The sequence below is a fragment of the Diospyros lotus genome, chromosome 3 (assembly GCF_014633365.1).
Source record: "Diospyros lotus cultivar Yz01 chromosome 3, ASM1463336v1, whole genome shotgun sequence".
In the NCBI taxonomy this organism is placed as follows: domain Eukaryota; kingdom Viridiplantae; phylum Streptophyta; class Magnoliopsida; order Ericales; family Ebenaceae; genus Diospyros; species Diospyros lotus.
In genome coordinates, this window is record NC_068340.1 from 31039245 (window position 1) to 31065271 (window position 26027).

Genomic DNA, 26027 nt, shown 5'->3' on the forward strand with positions numbered 1-26027 from the left:
ATCGGCTTAATGGTAGGGTCCGCCATTTGCAATTACGAATTGGATATCGCCACGTCAGCCACTAACACTTTTTTTTCTTTTTCTTTTCTTTTCTCTAGAGGAGTCTAGGAATTGCATATTTCAAAAAAATATATATATTTATATATATTTTTATAAAATAAATTGATGTTATTCTTCCTCATGAGTAAAATATTTAATCGGTGAATTTTATTATTATGAAATGAGTAACAAGAGATTAATAATTAGGTAAAATACTCACTATTTAGTATCTGTCCTCTTGTTTGCTGCTTTTGCAGCCTTCTTCAGTTCAGCCCACAAATTCCGACTAAAAAAAACATTCTTCATTTTTTGTAAGCAAAGTTAAATTTGTTATTATGGTTCAATTAATATTTTCTTCTCCTTTTTTTTTTCATGCGATTCTATAATAATTTTACTATAACATTTTTTATTTATTTAAACCCTTCTGAGTGAAGACCCAACGTCTGTGTCACTCAGTTTACTACTCATTTAGTGAGCCGAAGCAAAAATGGACTTGGCCAAGGCCCAACTGTGAACATGGCCTCGTGAGCCGGTGGAGTACAGTGTTTCTCGTCCAAATTATTTGCAAAATACACTGGCTGAATGAATACCTATGTATTGTATTGGTACTTTTTTTCATTTAAATTAGAAACACAATTGACTCGAAATTATAAGTTTAGGGGTGTCTTTAAAATAATAAAAAAATTATACGTCTAAATAAAATATATATATATATAATTACAAGAGTTAAAATATATATATATATATATATTACCAAATACAATTAGTGTAATACCTATAAGAAAATGACTTCATACTACTGTACATCCTTATAAAAGGAAAATCTTGAAAATATAATAATAATTACAAAAATAATTAATTAATATTTTTCTTAATACGTTAAACATTAATAAATATATTATTTTATCAAATATTTATGTATATTGATGTTTAATTACTTTTCACGTGCAGACATACAAGGATAAGGCACGTGTGAAGCGGATGGAGGAGGAGTGCCAACTGAATTGTCGTAGGCCGAATGTATAGAAACTTTGGCCCCTTATTCCTCTGTCTATTCCTTTCAAAATTCAAACTACAGATTTATAGTTTTATTATTATTATTATTATACAGACAAAATAAAATCAAATTAGATATATTCTTAACTTCCAATTAATAGTGACAGCCAATAGTCAACTCAAATTTTAATAGAAGGATAAATTTAGATTTTAAAAGATAAATGTGTATATAGATGTTATTTATGAATTGAAAATAACTTCTTCTTTTTTTATTATTAAGTTTCAATGATAGAATTATTAATTCATTCATCTTTAAATTTAGATTAATTTGTAGGCGAGGCGACTAATTATGTGCTTAAATTAAATAGAAAGAGATTTTATGATTCAAAAGATAAAATCTTATATTATTAAGAGTTCCAACTCTCAAATAGTTAAAAGAAACCTAACTGACTATCGATACATAATTTTGTAATACCCCATATCGAGTGATAAGAAGGTCTGAAACAATTTACTCTGATGGACCTACGCGAACTTCTCAAAAAGTCACCTATTCTTGGGTTTCTCCAGATCAAGCACACTTAACCCTGAAATTCTTTGTCTGCATTCAGTTCAAAAGGTATCTAATTGGTATTGTTTCTTTACTTACTTATCATCGATGTATACTACCATTTTCTGAGCTCTTGAAATATTACACACATCGTGTCATCATGAGCCCATAGCCATAGGTCAGCTCATAACTCTTGTCATTTGACGGTCAAGAACCCCACCGCATTTGTGAGCCTCTCCATTACCCTGTGAATGATCAAGGTGGGATAAATCCGGTGGATCACTCCAACTAATACAAAGTGTGGAGGATGAGATATAGAAATGGAACTAAAACGTGGTGATCGGTGAGTTATCCTCGAAAGAACTTTCTTAAAATGCACAAAAGGGTAAGCGTAAGTGTAGCAACCGCTACAGGGAGAGCCTGGCGCGTAAAGATGAGGACGAGGTTTGTTGTTTTTATTTTTTATTTTTGTTTTATGTATCTGAAGATAACGCACTCAAAATCAAATGGGCGCAGTGAACCAATATCACCCTCCTATCTATTCCTCTTGTGATAAATAGAAACAAAATCATTTATGTATTATCGACCAAAAACGCGGAATTGCATTTGAATGTCATTTTTGAAAGAGAGAGAGAGAGAGAGAGAGAGAGAGTGGAAAGCCTCCTGTTTGGCTTGGGCTGGAGAGCAGACCCTTCACAAAGTTCTGATCATCGAAAGGAACTCCTATTTCCCTGGTTTCTTTCTCCGCGCCATAAAAAGATGAGAAATTCGCCAGCCATGGCGCCCTCTATTCGCCGGCCGCAGGATCAGCCTCGTCTCTTGGGCACTCGTCACTACGCTACGAACGGCAAGATCATGGCGTTTACAGTAATCCCCATTTTCTTCCTCGCTCTTGTGTTCATTGTCTCCGTGCCGTTTTTGAGACGACGAGCTCGCAAGGGCAGGTCGGAATCTTCGGACGCCGCCGTCAAGTGGTGGATCTATCCGCTGTTGCTGGTCAAGAGACGGCGGAACAATCCGCCGGCGCCGGAGGGATTGATGAAGGATGAGGCGGAGAGAAGTTGTCGATGATTGGCGATTGGCGATGGAAGAAGAAAAAGAAGATCTCTGAAACAAAGTCTTCTCGCTAACCATGTCAACTGAAGCGAAACTAAAAGTGCTTCTGCTTTGTGTACGATTCATGAAGCATTATTGTGTATATAAATATAGATATATGTATTTATCTCCTCGAGAAGATTTGTGTGTGATCAGCTGTTGATATTTTGCATCCATGGATGGTAATTTACAAATAGATTTTTTTTACAAAAAAAAAAAAAAAAATCATACAAAACCATCAATTAATTAATAAGCATAAATTAAAAAGAAAATAACTACATCATTTTGATGATATTTTGTGTGTAAAACTGGCAAAGAAGCAAAGGGATCAGTAATCAAACATGGGGCAGCAAATCCAAACAAAAACGCTAGATCTACAGGAATTGCTATTCTCATAAAATTATGATCAGCCTCACATAATTACAAAGAGTGGAATGAGATAAAATAAATTATATAGTACCCAAAATATATATGCATTATTCCTAAAGCAAAATATATATGTATTATTATTCCTAAAGCAATAAATTAATGACTTTTAACGGTCAAGTTATGGAAACTATATATAATACCACCAAGCAGCACCGACCGGATGGACCTTAAATTACTTTGGTAGGCAGTCGACTCTCTAATAATTGAGCTCTTTTTCTACTTTATTGGCATGCAACAAGTCAAGAAAAAGAGACCGCGGGGGCTTTGATTATGCCCCTCCATTAAATTCCCAGAACCCCTTGCTTTGCCTTTTCCTTCTTACATATTAATGCTGACACATTAGCTACAGGCACAAGAAATATCACCCTTTATAACATGCCCCCAACAAATATATTTATTTACTCAAGGCTGTGTTTGGTGGGTAGATATGACTAGATAGGACATTAGTTAATTCGGGTCTCCAATTGTGCAAAGCATAAAAGTCATTATCTGAATAGGAATTTTTTATTCTGTGATAATAAAAAAAGAGTCATTTTTGAATGTAATTTTATCTCTGGAAAGAGATTGATTTTCCAATTGAAAGTTACCATTATTTTCAATTTTATCCTTCTCATAGTGGAAAGATAAAGTTAAAAAATTACAAAGGTTATGTCAACATAGTGGCAAGAACAGTAAAAAGGTAAAGAGGGAAAAATGGGAGAAAGATCCCCTTGTTGGGCATTCATACATTTATACAATTGATAAGCTTATATTTTTTTTTATTATACCTTTAATTAAGTGGTTTCTATGTGTTATATTTCATGATTGACTTGATAATTGTACTTAATGTTTTTATTTCATGTGTTAGGATCAATTTGGTTAATTTTATGTTATTTAGAGCCCAAGGCAAGGTCAAGGCAAGTTGGAGTGAATTCCTAATTAAATTTCACAATAGTCCCTATAGAAGGTGTGAAACTACCTTGTTGAGCAAGTTTTAGTACTTTAGGCATAACTCTCAGCACAGATGTCTGATTGACTTGATTCTTGACGTATTGGAAAGTTAAGATACAAGGATACAAATCATATGAAGACACCACAGCCCAGTTCTAAGTAAAACTAGGTCAAAAGTCAGTCACAAGTCACACATACAGTAGCTGACATGCAGCAAGCAGTCTCCCAGTTTAACAAGGATTTCAACTCCAATAGGGTTTGGAGTACTTGGGTCAGTTTGGGGCCTATATATATAAACATATTTTCCGAGGGCAGCAATGGAGGCGGGCAAAACAATTAGAAGCAATAAAAAATAGAGAGACAACGAGTGAGAGAAAAATCCTAAAAGGGCAATTTGGTTCTTTGTTTTTCTTTGGTGCAGCAAAGTTCCTCTTGGGCAAAAAAAAGATCTGAACTTGTTAAAGGAAGATCAAGGAAGGAAGGAAGGAAGTTCAAGGTCTGCAAGTGTTTTTTTTTCCAGCAAAGGCGGCACAACATACTTAAAGAATTACAAGTTTCAATTCAGCTAAGGTTTTTTTGCTTCTATTCGGTTCCTTCTCTCCAATCTATCTTTGTTTCTTTATTTTTCTTTAGTTTTTCAATGCAGCAGCTCATGTATATGTTTATGGACAATAGTAATATAAACATGAGCTAAATTAATCTATCTAGGGTGTTAATGGATCTTATGCAATAATACTTGGTTGAATTGTTCAATTCTTGATTTTGTTTATCATATATGCCCTGTTTACTTTATTCTATGCTTAGTACTTGTAATTGTTTGGCCATCAATTATTTGATTTGAGATTCTTTAATGATTCTTGAAAAAGATAATTAAAAGTTTGACTCTTGGATAAAGTAACATATGTTCTCATAGGATAGGAATATACCATATGTGCATGTGCAATCAGTGAATATATACAAGTGATACAAGCTTGTATGTTCATTAATTTGAATGCTTAATCTTAATGAGTTCTTTTTATATTGATTCACACAGAAATGTAAAAGATTAAATTAATTAAATATGCTTTTCAATTCTTGGAAGATATTGGTAAATATCTTAGTGCATAATCGAAATTGAACCAATTTATCAAGTGGATTTGTTATGTGAAATTAATTGCCTTAGACCTTTAAACCATTTAATTTACTTAACCTCTAATTCGGTTAGGTTAGATGATTAGGTTTTTTTCTTTTATTTTGTTAGTTTTAATTCATTCCTTAGCTAATAATTAGGTTTTAGTTTATTTTTAATTGGTTGTCCAAATAAAGTTAATCCTAAATAATTTTAGTACCTAATAAAATTAGCACAAATTCTTGTGAGAATGATAATCTTATTCATTCACTATACGACTTGTTGACCATGTATACTTGAACGTTTTTGTGTGTTGCATATTCTAAACGAACAATCTTCTTTTCAAGTAAATATATAATCTTTCTTTATTTTAAATATTTCATGTCTCAAATTAATGCACATTAATTAACACTTTTAAATTTAACAATCAATTCATGTTCAAGTTTCAAACAGTAAAACAAAGGAGGATTATACATTTTCCGTCCAAATTGCAAGAAGTAAAAAATGATTATCCTTTCATTTCCATCTGCCATACATTCTTTTTTTAACACAATATTGCTTGTCTTATCTCACATGACAAGTGATTATATCATTCTTTAATTTTATATAATCTTTTAGTTATTTTCATTCAAAATTAATCTTGAAAATAATATCTTTTTCAAAAATTAAAATATTCTGAAACAAATTTTTGAAAATCATTTGATGAGTCAATTAAAAAAACAAATACTCTTAAATTTATTCTAAGAACCAGAAATTTAAAAAAATAAATACCTATTGACTTTTTCTTCCAGCAGTTTAATTAGCTGAGGGACTTTCCCTTGAAGTCGGCAATTTCTCCACCATTTATTGCCGGGGAGAAGCTCTGTTTCTGCAATGCGCAATTATTGGTTAGACAAGCAGAACAAACACAAAAGACAAAACAAACAAACACGCACTCTTGCAAAGCACTAGCACTTGCATGATAGAGAATCTCTTGAAATTTTAGAGACATTGGTAGTTACAAAGTTAATGAACAAAAATTGTAAAATGAAAAATATGAATGTGAAAGTTGTAATTTTATTATTTTATTCACGTCATCATGTTTTTAAATAGACAATATATGTCAACTGAATAATAAGAAAATAAAATTTATTGCTGGACTTAAATTTAAAAACAACAAAATTATCTCAACCCACTAAATTAGTAAACAGAATCAAAGAGCCAATCATAACTGACAATTTTGACTCAACAACTTTGAATCAATATTCAGCATTCCTCCTTGATTCAAAGTTGCAAAACTTCAACTTTTCATGGAGCACTTCTTTCCAAATTTCTTCCGAATTATGAAGCACTTCTCTTCACTTCTTGATGCACTCCTTATCACAATCAATACTTCCTTCAAATATTGAAAAAAAAAAAAAACTCAATTCAGTTTCATGGAGCACTTCTCTCTAAAAAATTCTTCTTGGTGCACTTTTCACCAACTAGAAAAGCGTTTCCTCTTCAATTGCCCATTCAATCGTCTTCACTGTATTTACTTGTTCTTTCATGTTAAATCTGCAATCCTTTTTCAAATGCCCAAATCTTTTACACTCGAAGCATTGAGGCTTCCCTTTGTGCTAACAATCTTTCTCTTCATGACCAGGCTTTTTGCAATGGTCATATTCTGAAATTTTTCCTTTCTTCTTTGACGATGAACTCTTGGCAAGATAAGCTCCCTCCATCGTCTTTTCACTTTCTTCATTTCTCATAATCTTTCTTTGCTCCTGAGCTTGCAAGGCACTGATTAATTTTGCCAATGTAATTTGGCTAATGTCCCTTGAATCTTCAAGATAGGAGATTTTTGCCTCGAACCTCTCGGGTAGGCTTATCAAGACTTTCTCTATGATCCTGCTATCAGGTAACTCTTCTCCCATAAGTCTAATTTTATTTACCACCGTCATTAGTTTTTCAGATAACTCTTTGATTGTATCATTTTCATTCATTCTAAGAATCTCAAAATTTCTTTTGAGATTCAACACTTGTATTCTCTTTGTTCTAGCATTGCTTTGATATAACTCTTTTAATATATCCTATGCTTCCTTAGTCGTTTCACAAGCTATGATTCTTAAGAAAATCGATTCGAAGACAACAACGTGTAATTGAGATAAAGCCCTCGGAGCTTTAGCTTCTGCTTTTTCATGAGCTCTAATTTGATTGAGCGTAGAATTGTTGTCAAGCGGAGGCATCTCCCTTTCACTTTCGACCTACTGTCATAAACTGAAACCTCTCAAATGAGCTTTCATTTTGATAGCCTATACTTGATAATTTTCTCCATAAAAAACTGGTGGTAAAAGTGATGATGTGTTGGTAGAAGCCATAGAAATAAAGAAGGCATTGATGGATTCTCTTTCACAGGCCCCTTAAGATCATTGAATGCTTTGATACCACTATTGAAATTTTAAAAATATTGGTAGCTATAAAGTTAACGAACAAAAATTGTAAAAAGAAAAACATGAATGTAAAAGCTATAACCTCATTATTTTTATTCACATCATCATACCTTTAAATAGGCAATACATGTCAACTGAATAACAAGAAAATAAGATTTACTGTTGGACTTAAATTTAAAAATAACGAAATTACCTCAATCTACTAAATCAGTAAACAGAATCAAAGACCCAATAATAACCAATAATTTTGACTCAACAACTTTGAATCAATATTCAACGGAATCCACTGCAGTAAATATCAAAGGTGCGATGGGAGCCATCTTGGAAGAGCACCGAGTGACCTTTTCTAAAGGCCACAACTTCAGAAAAAAAATTCTAAAACTAGAAGAAAGATCATAAAGTTTGGATTAAGAAAAGATGCAACAGTAGTGGCTGAAATTATCATAATCAAGAAATCTGATTGGCAGCAGCCCAGTTAAACAATTCAGTGTTCTGACAACTTCAACTACAGTTTGGTCCTTCAAATATTACAATTTCTACAGAGAAAAGTACATGAAAAACAGATGCATTGCCCAACTATATGTTGGCTGAAAGAGAAGTGTAGATTACTTGAAATTAGAATACAAGACTGCCCACCAACACAGAAGTGAGGGGAACCGTCAAATTGTCATCAAGCTCAGTGCTAATAGGGAGGGATTCAACCAGTGCTGTGACAACAGACACAACCAAGAAACCCCAAGCCATTTCCCAGCTTTCTTTAACAAATCCAAACAAGAAAAAGTAGTGCATGAACCTGTACCGACACAGTTCTGTTAGTGAAGAAGATACTGTATTTCTGGAGATGATTGAAAGAGACCACGCAAAAGTTACCCAATCGATGATATAAAACCAGCAGTTGCCATTGCAACGCTACCAGCAATGGATTTGTTTCTATTGTAAGGAAGTTTCTCATTACCAAATCTCCTTCCAACAATGTCCGCTAAACCTGAAACAAGTTTTAGAGAAGAAGAATGATAGTAACAGTTTCAGATCATATTAGAATTAATTTAAACAAAATTCACACACTAAGAGACTTGAGAACTAGTACCATCTCCAGCACAAAGATTACAAATTGCTGCAATTGCAATAGGAGAAGTTCTCCAATAAATAACACAAGCCAATGTGATTGTGGAAGCGTAATATAATGGTCCCTTTAGAAGCTCCCTGATGCATGGAACAAGGACAAATTGAGAAGCCATGCAAAACAACAAACTTAAACTGTCCCATACACTCGATGTGTGTGCCTTCCAAACTCGAGTTATTGCAGATAGAATACTATATTTTCATATTTTCAAATTGAATTAGCAACCTTAATTAATATGAATTAGTAATAAAATGTTGACAATATATCAGAAGCTAAAGGACAACAGGTAAACAGAAAATTTGTTCATCTTCTTGCCAGAACTCAATGGTGTTTGTTATCATCACGTCTACAACTCTTTCATCTTTTTTCTGGAGTTTCACTGTGGATTACTTATTAGAACTACATGATAACAAAGCCCGCTATTGATGCCTAATCAACCAAGCTTAGTTTTAGTCACACCACTGGCTTATTAAGCAAAAAAAAAAAAAAGCAACTTGCTTGTTCAATAGCTGCAAAAGCTTGAATGGATCTTTTGAGTAGAAATAGAAAGATTCAGAAACAAAAGCTTGAATGAACTTCATAATGAGCAAAGACCAAATGTTTACAACAAATTTGGTATGTTGCAGTTCAAAATAAATATAAGCTGTAAACTAAACAGCAATCCAGCTGGTGATTCGGAAATCAAACTTTTTCCTTCTTCTGGATTGCCATGAAAAAAAAACAAAAAAACAAAAAACAAGAACCAACTGAATTGAATGGTGAACTAACTGGATCAGTATATAAATCAGGGTTTTCTTAGTGAGATCTGAATTGAGGGACAACCATTTGTAGATGCAGGTGATTTAAGACAAAGTTAGTGCCAGCCTACTGAATCAATCTTTCTTCCAAGTATGTAACCTGTAGTCTCCATATCTGCTCATTGACTTGACTGTAGCTTCATCCGTCCATATACCAAGTCCAAGAAGAAGCACCTTTATTATATTGATGCCAGGTATAAGAGATGCAATAACTGCTGCGTGATTATCAGAACTGCAGTAATAATTTAACCATTGAATGAGAAAGCAGATAAAACTAAAATTTTACATATTCAACTGTACATTACCTGAACAACGGCCAGCAAAGCATGAAAGCTAGCCCAACACTAACGTGCACAAGCTTCCTATTTAATTTCTGCCATTAAAAGTATGAGTTAAGAAGTAATCATATGAGTAAGATATGAAGCAGGCTTAAAATCCATGAATTTTTGGGGAAAAAAATTAGTATTATAAATATATTGCAGTTATCCCATTTCTTTTTCATTGAATATGAGCAATGGCTTTTCATCATGCATGACAAGATAGAAACCATGCTTAACTAAATTGCTTCTGTTCTGAATCACACATGGCATACCATCAAGAAGACCAAAAATAAAAATATGATGCAACAGAAAATTTACTTTCCACAACAGATATAGCACCACAGAGAGAAATAAAGGAAAAACATAAAGAACTTACATGAACCCGACTCATCACTGCTTATATCCTCCTTTCTCCAAATAGCAGATCAACTTCAAAATAACATGGTCTTTTTCTCTCTTTTATTTCTTCTTTCCCTTCCTTTTCTTATTCTTTTTTGGAGGGGCGGAGGAGAAGCAATCCCCCAAATTGCAATGTACAATTGCCCAAGGTATACTGACGAAGCTATGAGCATAGCTCATAGAAACTACTTAAAGTTTACTGTACTGTATTTCTACCTACACGGTACAATATGGTACTCATTTGACACAGAAGAAAAATAATGAGTTTGAGGGTCGTGCCTGCTGAGACACAAGAGGCAGAGCAAGGTTCAGGAGGTTTCAAGAAGAAAAGGTGGCAGAGAACAGAATACCTAGAAGATACTTGGATTAGAGAATTAACAATGAAAAAGAACTGAAGCAAAGATAAGTCTCAAGATGAAAGAAGACAAGGGACGGCATGCAGCTGAGAGGATACCTCAAGTCTGCTGGAAGGAAGCATCTGACGTTAGGAGGTAGTGTGATTGGAGAATGAAAAGGTTGATGAAGAAACAAAGCTCAAGGAAGAGAAATAAGTTCCAAGGGAAATTGGAATACTCAAGTGCATGAGAGAAGTGTAAGAAGCGGTGATTGTACTTTGGCTTAAGGTGCTTGTACATTAGAGGTTGAGAATTAGCTAGACATTGGTTGACAACTGGAAGGTTAGATTTGAATTGTAATTGGCTAGGCATGGTTGTTAAGGGGCCTAGTATGGAATAATCAATGAGAAATTACAATTCCTTTATTCTCCTCTGCTCTTTTCTTAATCTATCTTCTTCCTAATTCTTCCACAAGCTGGCAGTTCTAAGTTCTGATCTAGCACCCAGGAGCTGATCACTAACTCTGAACAATCAATGAGAATTCAGCTAATACATACCTGCCTACTATTTTCTTACAGAAATGCCATCACAGTGAACTTGTCTTTACAGCACTTGTTTGCATGACTATAAAAGTCTCAGCATACAAACATATATACCTATACTCCGCCAGATTGAGCAATTTCATCAACATTTCTAGTATTGAAAGAGAGTTACAATAGAAAACTGGCAATAGCATCAAAATCATTGGATCTTTATCTTGTATCATGAATTATAGACAAGGCCATCCCAACCTAGTAGAACTAAAGCTTCTGACTCTGATTTGATACAAACAAATATATATAGCAATATACTTCTTTTTTCAGAACTTATACTCATAGCACAATGTTGTAATTCCAAAACACATGAAAACATCAATTCTCTTCGTAACCTCAATAACAACCTTCAAACATAGACAGATTTCCATGTACAGAGTGGTCAATATCTATGTCCTCGAGTTGTCTTTCTATTGGTATTTCAGTTTCCTGATGCCACTGTTATCTATGACAATTGAGGTGTTCTCTTGTATTGCAGCTGGTGACAAGCCGTTCAAAGTGTCATTGCATCAGAAATGACTGAATATTTACTGGAAATGCCTGTTTCACTTTTGGAGTTAGATTCAAGAACTTTGGAAAGATACCAGCAAGGAAGCAGAGATATAGTTTCTATGATTCTCTGGCAACAAAAACCCTTATTGCAGATTTCACATGATTTCTTTCACTGCGTTGTTTCAAATCCATCAAATCAGGCAAAACACTCGAATCATCCATTCATAATGTGATTTCAAGCTACCAACTCCAACTTTAAGCCCTATTCTTTGACAAGATTCAAATTGATTCATCTCATATCCATAAGTACATAAGTAGAACATATATGTAACAAACACCACGATTGCTTAAATGGAAATTTCTTTCTTTTTTTCAGTAAGTGGAAATTTCTTTCTTAGGCAATAAACAAGAACATAGTAAAAGTTTGATAGGGAGATAAAATCACATGTGCTTGACAAAGGAAACTATGTACAAGATCATCTGCCGCCTTAAACACCGCCATTCTTTCATAGATAAAAGGCACAGAAAGCATAAGACAATAATCTCCTACACACAAATCACCATTGTACTAAAAATGACCACTCTTAACAATCATTCAGAAGCTCTAGTTTTCAGAGTCACAAGAGGGATCAAGAAGTAAAATTGTGACCAATTGATAACACTCTTCTCAAGAATCAGAATTGACCACTGGTAGGAAAGATTGAAGACATATAGATCATGGTTCTTACATGAAAACCCTTTCAATCTGACATTAGAACCTACAGTTTGACAAGTTCAAATTTATTGCTATAATAAGTAGTCACCTTAATAGATTACTGAAACATCAAGGTTGGGTGGGATGGGAGTGCTTAATCAGCATGTTTGATCAGATTTCTTATTTTCGTATAGTGCCATTACTACAAACTTAACCCATGCAACTATTCACAAAAATCAAGGTTACAATAGATTGTTTCAGTTTTTTATTCCATTTTATTTTTACCACATTCACATAAGCTTCCACTTTGCCCCAAAATTGTGATCAATAAGAAAAACTGTGCTTAAACTAGGATCCTTGGCACCAAAGAAGATCAATCATAAGAAATGGAACAGAGCATCAAACATCTCAGCTGGCTGGTGTTGTTACCTCGTACTTGTAACAGGAGATAGTGTCGGTACAATTCAGCCATGTCTTTGGACCATGGAACACCAGCAAAACAAGATATATCTCAATGATCGTGCATCTCTGTGTCCAACTATGACTTTTTATTTCTGCAACCTCGTTTGTGTTGAATTGTGCCTAACATTGATTTGTTGAATTGTGCCTAATTTTGCCTAAGTTAGGTAGCCTAACTTGTTCTTTTGGGGGGTATGCTTCACGTTTAAATACCCCCCTTCTCCATTGATTTAGGCATCCCATCTTGCATTTCATTTCCATTCTCAATCATCCCATTTTTCATTAAAAGAGTTGTTTACTCTTATTGTTAGAGAGAAAGTGATAATTGTTCTCTCCTTACAATTTGATAATAGTTGTAATTTCCTTATTCTTTCTAGTGAAATCCTTCTTTTGCTTGTTCGCGAACGTAACCTATATTGGGTAAACCACGTAAATTTTTGTGTTCATTTTATCTTCAATTTATCTCATTTCAACTATTAGTTGCAATCCATCTAAGACCCATTATTTCCAACAAGTGGTATCAGAGCTTGACTTGAGTGTTAATATCTACTTATCGTATGCTCTGTGGTTGCCACTAAAAAAAGTGGATCCTCCATATCAGAAAATAAGTTAGATTATTATTCACTCTTTTCAAGGTACTGGGCACTATTCACATATACGCACTGTTCACGTATACAGTACTGTTCACAATTCATAGTGAAACAGTTGAAATCAAAGTGAGCAAAATGGCAACAAAGTTCGAGATAGAGAAATTTAACGAGAATAATTTCTCGTTATGGAAAATGAAGATAAAGGCAATCTTAACAAAAGAAGATTGCATAGAGGCGATTGGAGAAAGACCGATGGAGATCACCAACGATAACAAGTGGAAGAAAATGAACGACACTGTTGTCGCCAATCTATACTTGAGTCTAACCGATGAAGTCTTGTCAAGTGTGAAAAAAAAGAAGACTGCAAAGGAGATTTGGGATACTCTCACAAAGTTGTACGAGGGAAAGTCATTACACAACAAAATCTTCTTAAAAAGAAGACTCTACACTCTTCGGATGTCGAAATCTGTTTCAATAACAGATCATATCAGCGCCATCAATACACTATTTTCTAAACTCTCAAAGTTGGGTTACAAAATAAATGTAAATGAGTGTGCAGAACTTCTATTTCAAAGCATGTCAAATTCATATGACCAACTCATCATTAACCTAACCAATAATATTATCACCTACTATTTAGTCTTTGAGGACGTTGCAGCTGCAGTTTTGGAAGAGGAACAAAGGCGCAAAAATTAGGAGGACATGTTGGCAAATTCACATCAAGCGGAGGCATTATCAATGACGAGAGGGAGGTCAACGAAACGTGGTCCCAAGGGGAGCCATAATCATGGTAGATCAAAGTCAAAAAGTAAGAAAAATATAAAATATCACCATTGTGGCAAGAAAGGGCACATTAAGAAGGAGTGTTGGCATCTTCAGAAGAGTGGAAAAGGTCCCGAGTCATCAAATGCTCAAGGAAATGTTGAAAGTACTTCAGATGATGGTGAAATTATATACAGCAAGGCAACAACAATTGCTGAAGGCAGAAAGAAACCCACTAATGTTTGGATAATGGATACAGGAGCATGATGGCATATGACCCCTCGGAAAGAATGGTTTCATAAATATAAACCTATCTCAGGAGGATCTGTGTTCGTGGAAAATGATCATGCCTTGGAGATCGCTGAACTTGTTGGAAATAATGGGTCCTAGATGGCTTGTAACTAATAGTTAAAATGAGATAAATTGAAGATAAAATGAACACAAAGATTTACGTGGTTCACCCAATATAGGTTACGTCCACGGGCAAGTGAAAGAAGGATCTCACTAGAAAGAATAAGGAAATTACAACTACTCTCAAATTGTAAGGAGAGAACAATTATCACTCTCTCTAATAATAGGAGTAAACACCTCTCTCAATGAGGAATGGGATGATTGAGAATGGAAATGAAATGCAATATGGGATGCCAAAACCAATGGGGAAGGGGGGTAATTATACATGGAGCATACCCCCTAAAGGACAAAGTTAGGCTACCTAACTTAGGCAAAATTAGGCTGCCTAATTTTGTCAAAGTTAGGCACAATTCAACAAGCCAAGGTTAGGTACAATTCAACAATTCTCCCACTTGAAGATTTAATTGAGGATCAATCAATCTTCACACCATTCTTTCTTATCCATTTTGCACTTGTCATCTCCCATTGCTTATGTATCTGCTATGCCACTAGAGGATCGACACCAAACAAACTTGTAAGTATTGACCGCCTTTGTCAAAAAATCTGTTAGGTTGTCTTTAGTATGAATTTTCTACATATCCATTGTTCCTTCTTCCACTTTCTCACGAACGAAATGGTATTGAACTCGAATGTGCTTTGTTTTTTAATGAAATGTTGGATTCCTTGCAAGATGCAAGGCACTCTAACTGTCACAGAACAGAAAAATCTTCTCCTGATCGTGCTCAAGTTCCTCCAATACCATCTTCAACTATACTGCTTCTTTACTAACTTGTGAAGCTGCTACATATTCTGCTTCTATTGTTGACGTAGCCACAACTGACTGCAGTTTTGAAACCCAACTTACAACTCCACATATCCTGTGATGAATTTACTTTTGTCAAGATCACCTGCATAATCTGAGTCAACGTATCCTTTGACAAAAAGTTTGATCATCCATAACACAATGCAACATCTGTGGTCCCCTAAATGTATCTCAGGACCCTTTTCACAATATTCCAATGCTCTCTACCAAGATTCGCCATACATTGACTAGTCTCTTCCACTGCATGTGCAATGTCTGGTTTTGTACAAATCATAGCGAACATTAAACTTCTCACTACTAATACATACAGTACTCGAGACATCTTCATCCTCTCTACTTCATTGCTAGGACACATACTTGAGGATAACTTGAAATTAACAGGAAGTGGGATAGAAATTGGCTTACAATCTTGCATGTTGAAGCATCGCAAGATCTTCCTTAGGTAATTCTTTTGAGAAAGCCAAATCTTCTTGTTATTTCTACCTCGGTGAATTTGCATCCCTAAAATCTTGTTTATTGGTCTCAAGTCTTTCATTTCAAATTCCCTAGCAAATTGTGCCTTCAATTCTTTAATACAATCTTTGTTGGGGCCTGCCACCAATTTGTCGTCTACATACAATAACAAAATAGTGTAATCACTTTTACCAAACCTCTTGAAATATGCACAAGGGTCTACATTAAGTCTATTGTATCCAAGACTCATAATAAGGGAATCAAATCTCTTATACCAACATCTCGGCACCTGTTTGAGACCGTATAGAGATTTGTTCAACCTGCAAACCAAGTTCTCTTTCTCTTTTCTTCAAAACCCTCTGATTGGAGCATATATATTTCTTCTTCAAGATCTCTATGAAGAAATGCAGTTTTCACTTCTAATTGTTCTAGATGTAGGTCAAATGTAGCACACATCGACAAGACTACTCTGATTGTTGTGAGTCATACCACTAGAGAAAATATTTCGTTGAAGTCAATACCTTCTTTCTGAGCATATCATTTTACCACCAGTCTTGCACGATACCTCTCCACTTGATCATTGCCATCACGCTTGATCTTGTAAACCCATTTGTTTCCGATGGCTTTTCTTCCTTGTGGTAGTGAAGTAAGATCCCATGTCTTGTTCTTATGCAGGGCTTCTATCTCGTCTTGCATTGCTGTCATCCGTAGGGATGCATCTGGGCTCTTAGTAGCCTCATGAAAAGTTGATAGCTCTCCATCCTCTATTAAAAGATAGTATGCAATGTTGATTTCAATAACATACTCTGAGTGCCAAGTTGGGGGCCTTCTGTCACGAGTTCACTTCCGAACCTCAGAAGCCTCAAGTTGAACTGCTTCTTGTACATCATGTTCTAGTACTGCTTCAAAAGAATCTGCTTTTTCTCCCTCTTGTTTATTTTCTATTTGAACTGTAGTAGTCTCTGGTTTCTCCTTTGTAGTGCCATCATTTTCTTTTTCTTGCAATTTACCTTCTGCAAATATCACATCTTTGCTGATGACAACTTTGTGGGCAATGGGATCCCACGAGCGATACCCCTTGACTCAATCAGCATATCCCAAGAAGATACACTTTCTGGATTTTGAATCCAACTTCGTTGTTTCTTGGGCATTGTACATCACGTACACAGGATTTCCAAACGTATGGAGGTGAGAATAGTCAACTGGCTTACCAGTCCACATTTCTGTCAGCGTTTTCAAATCAATCGCAGTTGATGGAGATCGATTGATCACATAACAGGCGATTTTGACTGCTCCTGCCCAAAATGACTAAGCTAGTTTTGCAATCTTTAACATTGCTCTTGTTCTTTCCAACAAGGTTTTGTTCATCCACTCTACCACTCCATTTTGTTGTGGAGTGTATGTTGTAGTGAATTGTCTCTTGATACCTTCCTCTTGATAGAAATCATTAAACTCATCGCTAGTAAATTCTCCTCCATTGTCAATCCTCAAACACTTGATCTTCTTTTCCAATTCAAGTTCTACCCGCGCTTTGAAAACTTTGAAAACTGGAAATACATCGGCCTTCCTTTTGATTGGGTACACCCAACATCTCCTAGAGTGATCATCAATAAAATATACAAAGTATCTTGCACCTCCTTGGGACAAAACCTGTGCTTACCAAACATTGGAATGAACTAGTTCCAAGATAACTTTACTTCTAACAATGGAACTGCTAAATTTCAATCTATGTTGCTTACTCGTGACACAATGCTCACAAAAGGGGGATGATACCTTGTTGAGCCCTAGGAGAAGCTTTTGTTCTAACATGTGGCTAAGTTTATGGTGCCACATCATCGTTGATTCTTCCGCAGAGCTTACCGAAGCAACATTTATTTATCCCTCTTGTAGCGTCTCTCATTTAAGCATGTATAGATTTGCAGCTATCTTTTCTGCTTTCATCACCAAAAGCGCGCCTTTGACTATCTTCATGATCCCATTCTCAATGCGGGTTTTACACCCAACATCATCTAGTTGTCCTAAAGATAATAGATTTTTCTTCAGGCCTTTGACATGTCGTACTTCTTGGATAGTGCGAATCGTATCATCATGCATCTTTATTTTTATAGTACCAATACCAACAATCTCCAAGACATGATCGTTTCCCATAAACACAGATCCTCCTGAGATAGGTTCATATTTATGAAATCATTATTTCCGATAGGTCATATGCCATAATGCTCCTGAATTCATTATTCAAACATCAGTGGGTTTCTTTCTGCCTTCAGCAATTGTTGTTGTCTTGCTGTATATAATTTCACCATCATCTGAAGTACTTGTAACATTTCCCTGAGCATTTGATGACTCGGGACCTTTTCCACTCTTCTGAAGATGCCAACACTCCTTTTTAATGTGCCATTTCTTGCCACAATGGTGGCATTTTATATTTTTCTTACTTCAATCTACCATGATTATGGCTCACACTAGGACCACATTCCGTTAACCTCCCTCTCATCATTGATAATGCCTTCGCTTGTTGTGAATTTTCCAACCTGTCCTCCTTATTTCTGCGCCTTTATTCCTTTTCCAAAACTGCGGCTGCAACATCCTCAAAGACTAAATAGTAGGAGATAATATTATTGGTCAAGTTGATGATGAGTTGGTCATACAAATTTGGCATACTTTGAAGTAAAAGTTCTACACACTCATTTACATCATCTATTTTGTAACCCGACTTTGAGAGTCTAGAAAATAGTGTATTGATGGCGTTGAAATGATCCGTTACTGAACAAATCCCAACATCCGAAAAGTGTAGTCTTCTTTTTAAGAAGATTTTGTTGTGTAATGACTTGGCCTCATACAATTTTGTGAGAGTATCCCAAATCTCCTTTGCAGTTTTCATTTCTTCCACACTTGACAAGACTTCATCGGCTAGACTCAAGTGTAGATTGACGACAGCAGTGTCATTCATTTTCTTCCACTTGCTATCGTCGGTGATCTCCACCGGTTTTTCTCCAATCGCCTCTATGCAATCTTCTTTTGTTAAGATTGCCTTTATCTTCATTTTTCGTAATGAGAAATTATTCCCGTTAAATTTCTCTATCTTGAACTTTGTTGCCATTTTGCACATCTTGATTTCAATCGTTTCACTATGAACTGTGAACAATACCGTATACGTGAACAGTGCGTATATGTGAATAGTGTCCAGTACCCTGAAAAGAGTGAATAATAATCTAACTTATTTTCTAATGTGGAGGATCCACTTTTTCAGTGGCAACCACAGAGTAGATAAGTAGTATTAACACTCAAGTCAAGCTTTGATACCACTTGTTGGAAATAATAGGTCCTTGATGGCTAGCAACTAAAAGTTGAAATGAGATAAATCGAATATAAAATGAACACAAATATTTATGTGGTTCACCCAATATAGGCTACGTCCATGGGCAAGTGAAAGAATGATCTCACTAGAAAGAATAATAAAATTACAACTACTCTCAAATTGTAAAGAGATAACAATTATCACTCTCTCTCTAACAATAGGAGTAAACACCTCTCTCAATGAGGAATGGGATGATTGAGAATGGAAATGAAATGCAAAATGGGATACCAAAACCAATGAGGAAGGGGGGTAATTATACATGGAGCATACCCCCTAAAGGACAAAGTTAGGCTACCTAATTTAGGCAAAATTAGGCTGCCTAATTTTTTGAAAGTTAGGCACAATTCAACAAGCCAAGGTTAGGCACAACTCAACAATTCTCCCATTTGAAGATTTGAATGAGGATCAATCAATCTTCACACCATTCTCTTTTATCCATTCTGCACTTGCCATCTCCCATTGCTTATGTGTTTGCTAGACCACTAGAAGATCGACACCAAACAAATTTATCAATATTGATCGCCTTTGTCAAAAAATCTAACCGATGTATTCCCACTTTTCAAAGTCTTCAAAGCGCGGGTAAAACGTGAATCAGGAAAGAAGATCGAGTGTTTGAGGACTGACAATGAAGGAGAATTTACTAGCGATAAGTTTAATGATTTCTGTCAAGTGAAAGGTATCAAGAGACAGTTCACTACAACATACACTTCACAACAAAAAGGAGTGGCAGAGCGGATGAACAGAACCTGGTTGGAAAGAACAAGAGAAATGTTGAAGACTATAAAACTAGCTAAGTCATTTTAGGCAGAAGCAGTCAAAACTGTTTGTTATGTGATCAATCAATCTCCATCAACTGCATTTGATCTAAAAACGCCGATGAAAATATGGACTGGTAAGCCAGCTAACTATTCTCACCTCCATACGTTTGGAAGTCCTATGTACGTGATGTACAATGCCCAAGAAACAACAAAGCTGGATTCAAAATCCATAAAGTGTATCTTCTTGGGATATGCTGATGGAGTCAAGGGGTATCGCTTGTGGGATCCCACTGCCCACAAAGTTGTCATCAGTAAAGATGTGATATTTGCAAAAGATAAACTGCAAGGAAAAGAAAATGAAGGCACTACAAAGGAGAAACTAGAGACTACTACAATTCAAATAGAAAATAAACAAGAGGGAGAAGATGCAAATTCTTTTGAAGCAGTAACAGAACACGATGTACAAGAAGCAGTTCAACCTGAGGTTTCTGAGGTTTAAAGGTCAACTCGTGACAGAAAGCCCCCAACTTGGCACTCAGAGTATGTTACTGAGATCAACATTGCATACTGTCTTTTAATAGAGGATGGAGAGCCATCAACTTTCCATGAGGCTACTAAGAGCACAGATGTATCCCTACGGATAACAGCAATGCAAAAAGAGATAGAAGCCCTGCATAAGAACAAGACATGGGATCTTACTTCACTATCACAAGGAAGAAAAACCATTGAAAACAAATGGGTTTACAAGATCAAGCGTGATGGCAATAATCAAGTGGAGAGGTATCGTGCAAGACTGGTGGTAAAATGATATGCTCAAAAAGAATGTATTGACTTCAACAAAATATTTTCTCCAGTGGTATGACTCACAACAATCAGAGTAGTCCTGTCGATGTGTGCTACATTTGACCTACATCTAGAACGACTAGATGTGAAAACTACATTTCTTCATGGAGATCTTGAAGAATAAATATATATGCTCCAATCAGAGGGTTTTGAAGAAAAAGAGAAAGAGAACTTGATTTGCAAGTTGAACAAATCTCTATACGGTCTCAAACAGGCACCGAGATGTTGGTATAAGAGATTTGATTCCTTTATCATGAGCCTTGGATACAATAGAATTAATACAAACCCTTGTGTATATTTCAAGAGGTTTGGTAAAAGTGATTACACTATTTTGTTGTTGTATGTAGATGACATGTTGGTGGCAAGCCACAACAAAGATCGTATTAAAGAATTGAAGGCACAGTTGGCTAGGGAATTTAAAATGAAGGACTTGGGACCAACAAACAAGATTCTAGGGATGTAAATTCATCAAGACAGAAATAACAAGAAGATTTGACTTTCTCAAAAGAACTATCTAAGGAAGATCTTGCGATGCTTCAATATGCAAGATTGTAAGCCAATTTCTACCCCACTTCCTCTTAATTTCAAGTTATCCTCAAGTATGTGTCCTAGCAATGAAGCAGAGAGGATGGAGATGTCTCGAGTACTGTATGCATCAGTAGTGGGAAGTTTAATGTTCGCTATGATTTGTACAAAACCAAACATTGCACATGCAGTGGAAGAGACTAGTCGATGTATGGCGAATCCTGGTAGAGAGCATTGGAATATTGTGAAAGGGTCCTAAGATACATTAAGGGGACCACAGATGTTGCATTGTGTTATGGAGGATCAAATTTTATTGTCAGAGGATAAGTTGACTCAGATTATGCAGGTGATCTTGACAAAAGCAAATCCACCATAGGATATGTGTTTGCACTTACTAGCGGAGCTGTAAGCTGGGTTTCAAAACTACAGTCAATTGTGGCCACGTCAACAACAGAAGCAGAATATGTAGCAGCTACACAAGCTAGTAAAGAAGCAGTATAGTTGAAGATGGTATTGGAGGAACTTAGGCACGATCAGGAGAAGATTTCTCTGTTTTGTGACAGTCAGAGTGCCCTGCATCTTGCAAGGAATCCAACATTTCATTCAAAAACAAAGCACATTCGAGTTCAGTACCACTTCGTTCGTGAGAAAGTGGAAGAAGAAACAGTGGATATGCAGAAAATTCATACTAAAAACAACCTAGCAGATTTTTTGACAAAAGTAGTCAATACTAACAAATTTATTTGGTGTCGATCCTCTAGTGGCCTAACAAACACATAAGCAATGGTAGATGGCAAGTGCAGAATGGATAAGAAAGAATGGTGTGAAGATTGATTGATCCTCAATCAAATCTTCAAGTGGGAGAATTGTTGAATTGTACCTAACCTTGATTTGTTGAATTGTGCCTACTTTGACAAAATTAGGCAGCCTAATTTTGCCTATGTTAGATAGCCTAACTTTGTCCTTTAGAGAGTATGTTTCATGTATAATTACCCCCATTCCCCATTGGTTTTGGCATCCTATCTTGCATTCCATTTTCACTCTCAATCATCTCATTCCTCATTAAGAGGTGTCTATTCCTATTATTAGAGAGAGAGTGATAATTGTTCTTTGCTTACAATTTGAGAATAATTGTAATTTCCTTATTTTTTCTGGTGAAATTCTTCTTTCGCTTGCCCGTAAACGTAGTCTATATTGGATGAATCAAGTAAATATTTGTATTCATTTTATCTTTAATTTATCACATTCTAACTATTAGTTGCAAGTCATCTAGCACCCATTATTTCCAACAGTTTGTACTACATCTAGAGAAAGCTCTCCACACTGACTCGATCTATATCGTTCTGCTATTTGTTACGGTATCTAGATTACAGCAATTTCCCCTGGTTTTTCCTTGTTGCGGCAAGTCAATTTTACTCAAACCTGCCAGTGCAGTCCAATTGTTCAATTGCATACACATCAACCTAATCTACTTCAAACAACCGATCACGCCATGGAAAATTGCTTCGAAATCAAACCTGGTCGAAAACCCCTCGTTTGGCTGTTTCCCCCCACAGCCGAAGTATGGAAAGAGCGAAGCAGCCAGAAAAAGCGGTGGCGGCGAGGTCTCGGACGACCGAATTCACCGCGAACATTGAAGCGACCGGTGACAACGACAGATTCCAGCGAAATCCCCGGCGCTTTGGCTGCCGGAAATTGACTCCGGAACTGGAGAGGCAATCTACGCCGGAGGATAGACGGCCGAGAGGTCGGATGCTCAGCTGGAGAGATGAGGTCGTCGGAGTACGAGTCGTGAGCTTGAACTCGGGGCCGAAGCGGGTTAGCCTGAGTTGAGCCACGACATAGAGGGCGGGAGCCATAATAACAAGGGTTTTTCTGGTCTCCCATCGGATAGATAATGAAAGGCTTACCTGCTTTCCTGTTGACTGCTAATTTGTACTGTCAGGGTCCGTAACCAGTAAAAGGGTGGTCCGATCCGAGTTCGTCAGTCCGTGGCACGGTATCTGGCACAGTGAAAAGTGAAAACCGATGAAGGATAATTCAGACATTTTGCAAAGTCAAGTTTACAGGTCTGGGCCTGGCCGAAAATCTCGATTTAAAAATCATTATCCAACGCAAAGACATACATAATATTTGTTATATTATTTTTGTATTAATGTATTATGTTTTATATTATATCAATATAAATATATAAATAATATTTTAATAAATAATATTATAATTTAATTATGAATCAAAAACCAAATCCAAAAGGAGATTTAAAATCTAAATTGTAATGCTTAAATAAATATCCCATGCGATTCACTCATCTCCCCTCTTGTCTTGATCAACCGACTCACTTATTAATTGATTGAACCCATAGGTCGATGGCAACTAACCTATTGCCTCCCTCGTTAGCAACCTCTATTTCCTTCCCCACCCCCACCACCAACTTCTGTTTCATCCCTTTCTCTCGTCAGCAACCTTTGTTTCCTCTCCTTCTTTCATTGACAATCCATTGATCATGCACATACATTGTACGCACACTCATTTAAAAGATGAGATGCGTGATTTTAACAAAATTGAAAGTTAAGGGGTATAATAAGTCCACTTTCAAGTTGAGTTGGCCAAATAATTATAAGGGAAGAGTTTGAGAGTATATTTATGTCTTATGTCAATTTCACAATAAAGTTGTTGATAAATTAATGAGATATTTAAGGCATATTTGATTGGTCACATTTTTCATAACAAATAGTCATTTTTCAATTAAATTCTAGTTTTTGAAGTGTTTGATTGTCTAAATTTTTTAAGTAAATTAAATTCTAACTTTTGGTCAGTGATAATCTTCTCACTTTTGCTGGAAAAAAAATCTTAGGAGGGGAGGGGGTTGGAACAAATTTTCTAGGGAATTCGAAAGCCCAGATCTCCATTCCTTCTCTGCAAATCATTAAAGACTCACGAAGCCAAAGAGAAGTGTGAAGGAGAAAAAGAGCAACTAGCGATCGAAGAAACTGAGGGGAAACAAGGTCAGCAATCATAAGGAACGAAATGGAGCAATGGACTGAGCGAGAGAAAGGGCGAGAGGCAGCGAGCAATAGGGATGGTGAGTGACAAGAAGTGAACTGCAATGGCAGCAGCGGCGGCCAATGACGACAACGATGGCAACAAAGGCCAATGATGGCGGCTCCTGCATCCTCTTACTGAGTGTATGTATATTTGTGTGTGTATATTTAATTTTTTGAGTATTTTGTGTACGTATATTTAATTTATTTTTAGGTAATTTCTTAAAATTCAATAGCAATCAAACACCAAAAGTTAAAAAAATATTACAATTTTTAGGTAAAAAATTAAGCCAATCAAACACCTTCAATTGATATTTTTTTTAAAATTTAATTCTAGACAATTCAATTATCTAGAAAATATTTTTTTCTATACAAATTCTATACTTGCAATCAAACGCACTGTAAACCTAATCTCTCAAAACACAATTTTTCAAGCAATGTAATCAGATTCAATTTAGAAAAAAAAAAAAAGACAACAGCTACAATCACCACCCTACCAACAACAACAATCGATTTTGAGCGTCAGCCAAAAAATCAATGGCCAAATTGCAGGTTAAACCGACCAAGACAATGCACACTGTAATGTACATAGAGCATGCACCTCTATCCATATACTTGGATAGTGATCAAGGAGTCAACTTAAGTAGGCAAAAGTAGTCAACTTAAGTAGGTTGCGTGCCTTAGCTATTTGGATGTAATGTAATGTATACTTTTGTTAAAATTCTCCTTGTAAATTTTTTATGCATAATACTTAGTTGAGTGTAATTTTATTTTATTTTTTTAAATAAACTAAGTGAAAATTACAAAAAAAAAAAATGTGAACTCATACTATTGATAGTTGATAATGTTAGTAAAGTGTGACAATGTGAGATGCGGCGGGCCTCTCACGTCCCCAACTCAGAAAACTAATATCTCGATGGCGTTTTGCCAATTCTTATTTCGCGTCTTAATTTCTCGTAAATAAAATTTTTATCTGGTTAAAAAGTTTTAAAATTTCTCATGACTTAATATTTTTTATTTTTTTACAAAATTAGATTAATTTATGAACTTTGTCAATAGTTCTTTTGACAAGTTAATACTGTTAAAACTCTTTTTTTTTTTTTCCTGAGAGCTTATAATTTGTTTCCAAAAAATTCTTGATCATTAAATAAAAAACCAAAATACTCTATAATACAAAATAAGGTCTTACAATTTATAAGTGCTTTACAAAACTTATAAACTTTAGAGTTTAAAAGTCCTATTTTTTAAGCTAATTAACTAAGCCAAAGACTCTCTAGTTTGATTCTAATCCCTTTTTTTTTATTCATTCATAAACAAATTAAAAGTAGTAAATACAGCCCTTAGGACATGGCGCAAGTAGTAAAACTCTTAATTTTTTTTAAAAGTGGTTGGTGATCAATTCTTAGTGAAGACAAAAATGTCTCATTCAATGGAGATTGACTGCGTGTCTGTTTAGCATTATATAAGCTTACGACCACATTTAATTTACTTAGAGGTCAAACCAAAGAGAAATGCCAGTCTCCTTTAGGAGTAGACGAGTGAAATCCAGACATCTGAATTATCAAAAAAAAAAAAAAATACAGTTAGATTGATATAAATTTCAGTTGAATTTTCCCTTGAATGCATCCAGTATTAGTATTACTACCAATTTTCTAGAATATATCTTCTAGGCGTTACCTTTGGCTATCATAGACTAGGATCCGTGTTAAAATGTATG

General features: G+C 35.5%; 1 protein-coding gene across 2 annotated transcripts; it reads right to left on the minus strand.

The window, feature by feature from the left end:
* Positions 1-7993: 7993 nt before the first annotated feature.
* On the minus strand, positions 7994-23174 carry LOC127797404 (probable phytol kinase 3, chloroplastic). Of its 2 annotated transcripts, none has more exons than XM_052330269.1 (6): positions 22787-23174; positions 9781-9848; positions 9576-9707; positions 8643-8758; positions 8426-8540; positions 7994-8348 (listed from the first exon to the last, which is right to left on the minus strand). In XM_052330269.1, exons 1-6 carry the CDS (start codon positions 23126-23128, stop codon positions 8171-8173), a joined length of 951 nt encoding a protein of 316 aa, XP_052186229.1. In that variant the 5' UTR covers positions 23129-23174; the 3' UTR covers positions 7994-8170. The 2 variants fall into 2 exon arrangements, with proteins under 2 accessions (XP_052186229.1, XP_052186230.1); XM_052330270.1 differs by lacking the exon at positions 22787-23174 and adding an exon at positions 10172-10338.
* Positions 23175-26027: the final 2853 nt, after the last annotated feature.

Coding starts and splice junctions, on each gene's coding strand:
- LOC127797404 (XM_052330269.1), bottom strand. CDS start 23,128: ATGGCTCCCGCCCTCTATGTCGTGGCTCAACTCAGGCTAACCCGCTTC. Junction 9,849..22,786: donor AACGAGGGGTTTTCGACCAG/GTTTGATTTCGA, acceptor TTTTAATGGCAG/AAATTAAATAGGAAGCTTGT. Junction 8,541..8,642: donor TAATCTTTGTGCTGGAGATG/GTACTAGTTCTC, acceptor AACTTGTTTCAG/GTTTAGCGGACATTGTTGGA.